The sequence below is a fragment of the Alexandromys fortis genome, unplaced genomic scaffold, assembly GCF_014885135.2.
Source record: "Alexandromys fortis isolate MF-2015 unplaced genomic scaffold, M_Fortis_MF-2015_v1.1 scaffold_80, whole genome shotgun sequence".
Taxonomy (NCBI): domain Eukaryota; kingdom Metazoa; phylum Chordata; class Mammalia; order Rodentia; family Cricetidae; genus Alexandromys; species Alexandromys fortis.
In genome coordinates, this window is record NW_026068174.1 from 4,890,682 (window position 1) to 4,900,237 (window position 9,556).

The window sequence follows — 9,556 nt, forward strand, 5'->3', positions numbered from 1 at the left end:
CTCGAACTCATAGATATCCGCCTGCCTCTGCCTCCCAAGTGCTGGGATTAAAGGCGTGTGCCACCACCGCCCGGCCCACAATTCTTTTTAATACTGTTCATGTGTGGGGCTCTGGCCACAGAGTGCCCACTGGGAATGCAACTCAAGTCCTCTGAACGAGAAGTGCATGATCTTAATTGCTGAGCGTCTTTCCAATCTCCCAAACTGTATTCTTCGCAGTTGGTAGTGTTACTGGCTTCTAAAATGGCAAACGTCTCCCCCAACGCTGGAACTTGTTCAAGAAACGAAGTGGAAAGGGCCAGACTCAACCAGCAGATTCTATAAATCACAGACAGGATTAGGCCTAGAGAAATATAGATGGATCTTATATAAACTACAATTCCCCAGAAAACAAATCAAAAACAAACAAACAAACAAACAAACAAACAAACAAAAACCCCTGTCTTCAGGAAAAAAACTACAACTCCCAAGAAGCCTTAAGGCTTTTCGAAAGGACGGGTGGCGCATGCTTGATTTCGCTCGCTAGGAAATTAAATGGAACTGCAATTCCCAGGAGTCCCCATACTACTGATCGCCCAATCAGCGCTATGTATAAACTATCGCGAGGCTCTGATGAGACTTCGTCGTATAAGCTCATGGGAACGAGAGTAGGCCACACTTTTCGTCAAGATGGCGCCGAAAGCGAAGAAGGAAGGTGTGTAGAGGCGTGGGGCTGTGGCGGGTTGGCCCGGGATCTCCGCAGAGCGGAAGCACGGGGAAGGTGGCCGCTGGGCTAATCCATGGGGGACTTGTTTTGGGGCTCTTGTCGCGATTAGGCCCACACTACAGTGTATGAGGACCGCGTGGGCCAAGCCGCATGGGCTGGTTCTAGTGAAGGGAGTCGGAAAGGGCACCCAGCCGGCATCACTCGCCGCTGATCGCCAAGCCGTTGGCTTTCGGAAGCTACTTAAGATCCACAGGATGGCCGGGCGGTGGTGGCGCACGCCGTTAATCCCAGCACTTGGGAGGCAGACAGGCAGATCTCCGTGAGTTCGAGGCCAGCCTGGTCTACAGAGCTAGTTTCAGAACAGGCTCCAAAGTTACGGGGAGAAACCCTGTCTCGAAAAACAACAACAAAAAAACCCCAGCAGGTTGGCGCTCCGTGTCTCCATACCTGTAAGAGATATCCCTTTTTTTCCCCACTTAAAACGGGAAAAATGCACCAAGTTGACGTTACTCCGGGTTATAGCTTCGCCTGCAATATCGTGCACATGATGGATAAAACTTTGTCTCCTGAGACCTGTGATGTCTTCAAAGGAACCACTGATGGCGCGTGTTGACAGGGCCGCCCGAAAGGATCAGTTTGTGAATGCTACAGTCTAAGTTACATTTCCTTCCCTCTCAGCTCCCGCCCCTCCCAAAGCCGAAGCTAAAGCGAAGGCCTTGAAAGCCAAGAAAGCAGTACTGAAAGGCGTCCACAGCCACAAAAAGAAGAAGATCCGCACATCGCCCACCTTTCGGCGGCCCAAGACCCTGCGGCTACGAAGGCAGCCTAAATACCCACGGAAGAGCGCGCCCAGGAGGAACAAGTCAGTACCTGTACCCACTAGTATGTTGTAGGGCTCTAGGGTTGGTAATTTACCTACGCAGTAGTTGGCCTTATAAAACACATAATTGTCCAATGTGCTGCTCTGGTGGAGGCGTGAGATCTTTGTATGTTAATTATTAACATGTGATCGGTATTGGAATACCAAAGAGGGTGCTTATCTTAGGGTTCCAAGTGAGTGAGAGTGGGTTGATTAATTTATCTGCATTGGGCAGTGATGCCCTCCTAATTAATCTTGTATAGAAGTAAACTTTCAATTAACACTTAGCAAATCTTAATGCTGTTCAAAGGAAGTTTGGAGGAATGGAAGAAATGTGTTTACTGAAAAAGCCACGACAGGATTGTGTCTATGGGGGTCAGTAGTTTTGAGGCACCTCGTCTTCCTGTTAGGACCTAGAGTTTTGTGTGAGGCATGACTGTGCTTCAAAACAAAAGTTGTCCAGATAGTAGTGGTGCACACCTTTAATCCCAACACTCAGGAGGCAGATCTGGGCAGGCAGGCCTCTGAGTTTGAGGACAGCCTTGTCTACAGAGTTCCAGGACAATCATGGATATATGGAGAAATCTGGCTTAAGGGGAAAACAACACAAGTGGTGACTATTCCTGGGGCCTTTGGCCCCCAGAGCTCAGGTGCACGTGATGACACTGTATAGCGACCAAAGTCTGATACAGATGATTGCTGTTTATTGTCTGATGCGCCTACTCTTTCCTAGACTTGGGCTCCAAAGTGTACCACTCTTGAATCCACAGCAGTTTTACTCCATTTTGTTCCTCCCATCCCTGCTAGGCTTGACCACTATGCCATCATCAAATTCCCCCTGACCACCGAGTCAGCAATGAAGAAGATAGAAGACAACAACACACTTGTGTTCATTGTGGACGTCAAGGCCAACAAGCATCAGATCAAACAGGCTGTGAAGAAACTCTATGACATTGATGTGGCCAAAGTCAACACCCTCATAAGGTGCGAGGGGCCAGGCAGGAAGGGCTGTGTGGGTTTACTTAACTATCCCCTGGTTTCTTGGTGACCCTTAACCCCCTTTGCGCAAATGATGGAAAACTCAAATGTTTGGAAAAGAATGACACCAGCAAAGGAACCACTGATGCAGCAGAGGGAGGAGGGGAGGAATGTGGAGGGCTTGGGGGTGTAAGAGCAATCAACTCTGAGGCTTCCTTCTCCACTCAGGCCCGACGGAGAGAAGAAGGCGTATGTTCGGTTGGCTCCTGATTATGATGCTCTGGATGTTGCCAATAAGGTAAGCATCCTGTCCAGTCTGTTCTGTGTCTAAGCTCGGTCTGCCTGTATTCCCCACTTTCCCCATCTTGCCATCCCAGCTCCTTTAACCTTAAACAATTACAGCTCCACAATCACAGCTCCTTTTTTGTTTTTCAGATCGGAATCATCTAAACTGAGCCCAGCCGGCTAATTCTAAATATACACTTTTTCACCATAAATAATGCTGCTTGTCTTTTTTTTCACTTTCTGGTTGGGCTGCTGACATTGCTGTACTGCGGTGTACACTAAGGTATATGCTTATATGGGGTGGGTGCTGGGAAGTGTTTTCCCAGCTCTGAGCAAAAAATCTATTTACTCCATTGGAACCATGATGCCACTCTTAGAGCCTTTATGCTTAGGTACCAGAGGTATTTATTACTTGAGTGTTAGTTGTCTTGGGGCATGCCCCCATCAGAGGTTCAGAGCACAAACTTTACAAGAGTTCCTTCCTTTATCCCTGGGAAAGCCTGTTGTGAAACCAATGCCAGAGTTTGGAAGAGCAGAGGGGTTATTTTAGAGTCGCCAGCATCCATTTCAGGGTGGTGTGGGTTGACTGGCTTTTGGACAGTGTCTCTTCCTCACCCATCCTACCGTGTCCAACCGGTTGGTCTGCTTCCCTCACCCCTTGCCCAAGAAGAGGACTTCAGAGAAGAGCTTTCATTAGTGTTTTCAATAGTGTGGGTGTAGGCTTAAGGTAGAAAAGCTGGCCCAGAATACACCCAGGCTTGAGGCAGAGAGAGTCCTAGTTTGTTACAAAGCTGTTGGCTGTGCTTGTTGCTGTCCCTGCCACATGTCCTGGGTTATCCTTCCTCACTCAGTCAAGAATTTGTCTTTGTGTTGGCGGCTGGGAGCACGTTCAGGGCAGAAATCCGAGCGAAGGAGGCGGGAAAAGTAGATAAGGATCATCAAGTCCAGCATGAGCAAGATGACCAACAAAAATGTTCCCAGGGTCCTCTCGCCAGCATACTGCAGGAAGAACTTGGTGAGGTAGACTTGGGGGGCCAGACGGAAGAAAAAGTACATGACCAGGTTGACATACTTGTTGATGCGGTAGAGGAGGAGATGCTGTGCGTTGTTTATCTTCATCATCATCCTCAGTGTGAGGAAGATGTTGCTGACCTCCACCAGGAGTGTTAAGACGCCCCCACCAACAAAGCTTTTCCAAAAGATACCAGAGAAGAAGGCACCCATAGCCTAGGGAGCAAGTAACAGAACAAGTGCTGAAAGGTGTCTGTCTTCCTGGGTACACACAACCAACATTCCCTAAGATTAAGACATTCCTAGTTTGTTTAAATAGGCGAGGCCCGGAGGGAGCAGTTAGTCTTAGGCAACCTAGAGGTCGGACACTGCTGGGGTTAGTATCACACCACTGGTTTCTCACCATGACATGATGAACAAGGTATTCCCAAGAAGCTCTAGTCTGTTTACTAAGCACGATGTCCACCGTGTCGTGGATGAAGTATCCTAGTGGAGGGGGAGGGAAAGAACAGACTGGAGCACTGACTACTGGCTGCCTCCAGCATCTTACTCTCAGTCTCCTTGGGCACAACCTACCTGCAGAGAAGCACACAAGCAAGTAGCCAGAAAGTGACCATGCCGTCTCAATCTCCACCAGCATTTCAGGGGTTTGCCATATGCTGGAAAGGAGAAAAGGGATGCAGCCTCCCGGAGGACCCTCACCTCCCCCAACACTTGCCAGTCCCAGGGCACTCTGGGCGCCCACTATTGGCTGATTGGAGAGTGAGGAGGGGCTTGGCCGAAGCCCAGGTACCTCGGGTTTCCCACAGCCGTTTTCGGTTGGGTAGTTTTCCAAACAGGGAATCAGGTGAGATCCTTGGCGTCTGTTCACCCGTGAGTGATGGGAAGAGCAACAGGGAGACCAGTCCGAGCAACCCGCGTAAGATCCCACGGCCATCTCACTACCCCGCTTGTTCACTCACCACAGCAGTGCCCAGATCCCTGATACAATGGAGTGGGTGAAGGAGACGAGGAGGTTATGCCAACGCCAGGTGCGCAGGGGGTCGGTGCGCACGTGAGCGGGCAGAGGCAGGCAACACAGCGCGCGCCGGAGTGCCCGGAAGGTCAGCGTGGCGCCGAGGAGCAGCGGCCAGGCGGGGTGCAACAGTAGGTGCATGGTGGCCCTCCCTGCCGTCCGTCTGTACGCCCTTTAGGCCGACTCCACCGGCAGTTCTGGGAACACTACTCCGTCTCCGGCCAGCGAGCCACGATCGCTTCTGCCGCGGGCCGCCAGATCCACAGTTTCACGGAGCCCTCAAGGCCCCTTCGCTCCTCCCCGCGCTCCCGGCAAGGCCTCTGCCCGCCCCTGCCGCCCGCGCCCCCGCCCCGCCCCGCCGCCTGCCCCCGCCCCTCGGGCGCCTCTGCCGCGAGGAGGGCGCGAGCCCCGTGTCCCCCGGGGCCCCGCCCGGATCCCGCCGACTTCGAGCGGGAAGGGCTTGTCCCCGCCATCGTGGCCGAGGCACCCCTCTCTGGCGCCTCCCGACAGCCGAAGGCGTCCTCGGCCCCTTTAGTGCGTGCGTCCCCACTTTCTCTGCGGCCACCGGCTCCCACACCCTGGGCGGGGACCGCGAGAACGCTCCTCTTCTCAACTCTTTTCAGGGCAGAGCTGGGCGGGACCATCACACACCGGGGTCCGCTCAATCCTGCTCCTGGGGGATTGGGAGCGCCGCGTCGGACTACGGCTCCGCCCAGACTCGAGTCCTCTCCGGGACCTAGACCGACGTGTTTACCTGCCTCTCCCGCGCCCCTCACGAATGGTGCTTAGGAACTGTTGAGTCACCCATCATCACACTTCTCCTCCCCACCACACTCGGGCTCCTGGAGCCTAGCGGCTGTCACAGTCCTCCCTCAGACAGTCCCAACCCTCTTCTGGCTCCTTGGAGGCTGGGGCGGGGAAGGCTGCGGATTTGCCCAGACAGCTGGGGTGACCCTCTCTCCAGGGCAGTGGCCCGAAGCAGTTGCGGCTTCTGGCCACTAGGTGTCAGCCTGCGCTTACTGTGGTGCGGTCTCCAAGCCCGCCTCACGGTGAGAAGGCAGTTCTGCCGAGCGGGATAAGCAGACACAGGAAAAGAGAAGGGCCGGGAAGTGATGGGGTGTGCTTTAGGGAGGTGGAAGTAGAGGACGCGAGCAGAAAGTGGAGACTGGGAGAAGTGTTTTTAAATGGGGGGAAAAAACTAGAAAGCGGCGCTAGGACACCCAGGGACCAAAGCCTTTTGGGTGTTTGCTGTTCCCCTGATGGTTCCCGGGTTACACATTAACTCCCTTGGGGCTCCAGGGTCACCGAAGGCCCAGTTGGTTACTAAGAGACAAAAAGATGTGTTGTCTTGGGTGAGCAGTTTACCCTTTCTTGTTCCCAAGTTCCCAGTTTGCTCACGGAAAGCACGTCCACCAGCGACTCCGGCCTGAGCCAGTGACTGCAGGTTCCCTCTGGTCTTTCCACGTAGGCTAGCTCTGGGCGGGGCGGGGACAAAAGATAAACATCCCTTCCCACGCTTTCCTCACCCATTCAGGAATAGGGACATTAACCCGTGGCTGACGACCACCTCCTGAATACTGGGGTTTTAGAGCAGCGGCGTCATGAATAAGGATGAAATAAACCCCGTCCAAACTAAGTAAGTTAGTGATACTTACTAACCAGCCCACTACTTCTGGACAGAAGAGTAGGACCCACTTGGGCCCTCCCCGCCCTCCACCCTGACACTTTCGGGTAGAGGCTACTTCCACTCCCATCTCACCCCCAGCAGGTTCGCGATGAGCACCGAGGACTGGGTCCCTTTAGTGCAGCGTTTTGTGCGGGCTTCTGAAAAGCCAAGAGCGCGGTGCTCAATACTTGTGACAACCTGGAGGCCACGTCACGTACTCTCCAGGTGAATCAGTTTGCCCACCTGGGGTTTTCCCGGTCACTCCCTTGGCAAACACCAAACAACCCCCGCGTCCCGCCCCACACAGCACGCTCTCGGTGGTTTATCCTTTACGAGCCAGAAAGGAATCCCTTTATCTTCCTGAAGTAGAGCCACGCCTAGGCAGCGGGGACTGTTTCCTCGCTTCCCACTCCCATTAGACCTTTGGGGGACAGTCTTGTTGGCGCGGGGCAACTTAAGTGAGCGCCGCATCGCTCCAGTCTAACGACCAATGCCGAGTCACGCGTGGGCAAAGTGGCTGGTAGGACGCCGAGCACTAAGGGGCTCGCCAAGAAACCCGGAATGTCTATTCTCCGACTCCTCGCGGGGGGTAGGGCCGTAGGGGAAACACGACTCACAGTCCAAGAAAAGGCGCGGGACTTAACAGACAGCCCCCTTCGCCCGCTCCGCCCCGAAAAAATCTTACGGCTACAAGGCGGAGCACCCGGGTGGGCGGGGCCGCGCACGCGCCGCACGAGAATTCCAGAAGCGTATCTGAGACATGAGATGGAGAAGTACGAGCGGATTCGAGTGGTGGGAAGAGGTGCCTTCGGGTGAGCCAGGGCTGTGGGGAGGAAATGCTAAGGGAGAAAGAAAATGAGCCCCAATTCTGAACAAGAAATAATGACCCTGCTGGCACCGCCCCAAAGCGGGAGGGCCACTCCAGAATGCCCCGCCCAGGCATCTTGCCCTTAGGTCTAGGCGGGAAGCCCCGCCCCCGGCGGGAACACGCCCACCAGACCAGTCAGTGCTCTTGGAAAATAGTTCTCACCAATTGCTTGTTCTTTGCTGCAATTGATAATGAGAGTTAGCTACACAGGTCAGACTGTTCGGAGTATATATACAGTTATGACCAAAGCAGGCTTGATACTTCCCCGTTACGAACTTAGCTCATAAGAAATTGATACAAATAAACAGGATATTCTTTTTTTTTTCTTTTTTTTTGATTTTTCGAGATAGGGTTTCTCTGTGGCTTTGGAGCCTGTCCTGGAACTAGCTCTGTAGATCAGGCTGGTCTCGAACTCACAGAGATCCGCCTGCCTCTGCCTCCCGAGGGCTGGGATTAAAGGCGTGCGCCACCACTGCCCGGCTTAAACAGGATATTCTTAAAGCAGTTAATAAAGTTTGAACAGTTATGAACAGTTATTAAGAGGCCGCGCATCAGATGGGATGGTATATGACTGTAATTCCAATACTTGGCAGCAGATACAGATTTTGTATATTCGAAGCAAATCTGGTCTACAAAGAGATTGTTTCCAAAGGAAAAAAATTAAAAGACAGCAAACCAGTTTTTATGGTATATGCTGGGTAGGGTTGGACTACATAACTAGCTGAAGGCCAGCCTGGGCAACCTAGCCATTTCCGTCTCAAATTTTAGAAAAGACGAAAAAGGGGGGACTGAGGATGTATGTCGGTGGTAGAGCTCCTGCCTAGCATGCTTGCTTCAGTTTCTAACAACCAAAAGGCAACTTGGAAAGGAAGACTCTTCTAGGAGGTGCGATGTAAAGTCAAGACTTGAAGAAATGAGGACCAGGTAGTCCTTGTAGCAGATGAAGCAGCATATGCAATGATCCTCACCAGGAAAACGTATAGAGCACTCAGGAAACTGAGAAAACCACCAGTGTAGTTGGGATGTAGTGGGCGAGGTGGAGAATGTGACTGCCATGGAGGGCGGGACCAGATTATGATCTTGTAAACTGAAGGAAGAGGTGACGTTGATTTAAAGTATAAAAGCAAGAGGGTTTTTGTCTTGTTGTGCTAGAGATCAGACTCACGGTGTTATAAGAGCTACACCCCAAACCAGGGAAGAATCTGAAAACTGAAATGGGGTGTGGTGGCCCACACCTGCACCAGCGGTGGAGGTTGAAGCCTGAGGATGGGCGTTTCAAGGTCTTCAGCTAAATGTCTGTGCTTCACAGCAAGTTCAGGCTCTGCCTGGGCTGCGTGAGATTGTGTGTCTGAGGAAAAGAAAAGCAGTGGAGTGAATTTTACAAGGACATTCTCAGGCTGGGGCTGGAGCTCAGTGTTAGACGTGTTTGACCCCCAGCACTAGGAGACTAAACCAAGTGTCATTATGTCTGCTATGTAGAGTTTAGACCTAAAAGTGATGGGAGTGGAAAGGGCTGTGTTAAGAGGCCAGGGGACATTTTTGTTCCGTTTTGTTTTTCCAGACAGGGTTTCTCTGTGTAGCCCCGGCTGTCCTGAAACTACTCTGTAGACCAGGCTGGCCTCAAACTCAGAGAGCTGCTTGCCTCTGCCTCCCCAGTGCTGGGTTAAAAGCCTGCACCACTACTGCCCGACTTTTTTTTTTTTTTGAGACAGGGTTTCTCTGTGGTTTTGGAGCATGTCCTGGAACTAGCTCTTGTAGACCAGGCTGGTTTCGAACTCACAGAGATCCGCCTGCCTCTGCCTCCCAAGTGCTGGGATTAAAGGCATGCGCCACCACCGTCCGGCTACTGCCCGACTTTTTAATCTAAATTATTTAGCTATTATTATTATTTTTTTGTCGGTGGGGGCATTTTTAAGTAAGAAATTACTGTCATCTCTAGAGGCAATTCAGTTATCAATAGTTCTGAAGGCAGAGTTCTTTCTACAGACCTCTACCCAGAAAACAGTTTCAGAACCTGGTATCTTAGGCCCTGACAGCAATGCAGGCCTTAATTCCAGCACTCGGAAGGCAGAGGAGGGCAGATCTCTGTGAGTTTGAGGTCAGTCTGGTCTATAGAGCAATAGCCAGGGCTACATAGAGAAACCCCTTGTCAAAAAAAAAAAAAAAAA

General features: G+C 52.1%; 3 protein-coding genes and 3 non-coding genes across 12 annotated transcripts in view; 5 read left to right on the forward strand and 1 right to left on the reverse strand.

The window, feature by feature from the left end:
• Positions 1–654: 654 nt before the first annotated feature.
• Rpl23a (ribosomal protein L23a) lies at positions 655–3,126 on the forward strand. Its single transcript, XM_050128601.1, has 5 exons — positions 655–694; positions 1,385–1,568; positions 2,373–2,549; positions 2,772–2,841; positions 2,979–3,126. Exons 1-5 carry the CDS (start codon positions 670–672, stop codon positions 2,991–2,993), a joined length of 471 nt encoding a protein of 156 aa, XP_049984558.1. The 5' UTR covers positions 655–669; the 3' UTR covers positions 2,994–3,126.
• LOC126492485 (small nucleolar RNA SNORD42) lies at positions 1,245–1,312 on the forward strand. Its single transcript, XR_007589603.1, has one exon. It is a non-coding gene; the product is annotated as a small nucleolar RNA SNORD42 (small nucleolar RNA).
• LOC126492487 (small nucleolar RNA Z17) lies at positions 2,215–2,285 on the forward strand. The gene has a single exon (XR_007589605.1). It is a non-coding gene; the product is annotated as a small nucleolar RNA Z17 (small nucleolar RNA).
• LOC126492486 (small nucleolar RNA SNORD42) lies at positions 2,629–2,694 on the forward strand. Its single transcript, XR_007589604.1, has one exon. It is a non-coding gene; the product is annotated as a small nucleolar RNA SNORD42 (small nucleolar RNA).
• A 67-nt stretch (positions 3,127–3,193) lies between the features above and the next one.
• Tlcd1 (TLC domain containing 1) lies at positions 3,194–5,008 on the reverse strand. Of its 3 annotated transcripts, XM_050128600.1 has the most exons (5): positions 4,802–4,928; positions 4,633–4,702; positions 4,416–4,498; positions 4,243–4,325; positions 3,194–4,055 (listed from the first exon to the last, which is right to left on the reverse strand). In XM_050128600.1, the coding sequence occupies exons 3-5, from the start codon at positions 4,477–4,479 to the stop codon at positions 3,672–3,674; spliced, it is 531 nt and encodes a 176-aa protein (XP_049984557.1). In that variant the 5' UTR covers positions 4,480–4,498; positions 4,633–4,702; positions 4,802–4,928; the 3' UTR covers positions 3,194–3,671. The 3 variants fall into 3 exon arrangements, with proteins under 3 accessions (XP_049984557.1, XP_049984555.1, XP_049984556.1); XM_050128598.1 differs by lacking the exon at positions 4,633–4,702 and having other exon boundaries at positions 4,802–5,008; XM_050128599.1 differs by having other exon boundaries at positions 4,633–4,943.
• A 1,177-nt stretch (positions 5,009–6,185) lies between these two features.
• Nek8 (NIMA related kinase 8) overlaps positions 6,186–9,556 on the forward strand; it is a 13,548-nt gene continuing 10,177 nt past the window's right edge. The window contains exons 1-3 of one of the 5 annotated variants that reach the window (XM_050128589.1): positions 6,186–6,298; positions 6,389–6,490; positions 6,620–6,745. In XM_050128589.1, coding sequence (XP_049984546.1) covers positions 6,456–6,490; positions 6,620–6,745 — 161 coding nt within the window. In that variant the 5' untranslated portion in view covers positions 6,186–6,298; positions 6,389–6,455. The other 4 variants (XM_050128590.1, XM_050128588.1, XM_050128587.1 and 1 more) reach the window with 4 other exon arrangements.

What these genes read in the sequence shown, in the direction of transcription:
- Rpl23a (XM_050128601.1), top strand. Translation starts at nt 670, where the DNA reads ATGGCGCCGAAAGCGAAGAAGGAAG. An exon ending in AGCGCGCCCAGGAGGAACAA is followed by an intron (nt 1,569 to 2,372) that starts GTCAGTACCTGT and finishes CATCCCTGCTAG; the next exon opens with GCTTGACCACTATGCCATCA. An exon ending in AAAGTCAACACCCTCATAAG is followed by an intron (nt 2,550 to 2,771) that starts GTGCGAGGGGCC and finishes TTCTCCACTCAG; the next exon opens with GCCCGACGGAGAGAAGAAGG.
- Tlcd1 (XM_050128598.1), bottom strand. Translation starts at nt 4,995, where the DNA reads ATGCACCTACTGTTGCACCCCGCCTGGCCGCTGCTCCTCGGCGCCACG. An exon ending in GGGATCTGGGCACTGCTGTG is followed by an intron (nt 4,499 to 4,801) that starts GTGAGTGAACAA and finishes TCTCCTTTCCAG; the next exon opens with CATATGGCAAACCCCTGAAA. An exon ending in GCTTGTGTGCTTCTCTGCAG is followed by an intron (nt 4,326 to 4,415) that starts GTAGGTTGTGCC and finishes CCCCTCCACTAG; the next exon opens with GATACTTCATCCACGACACG.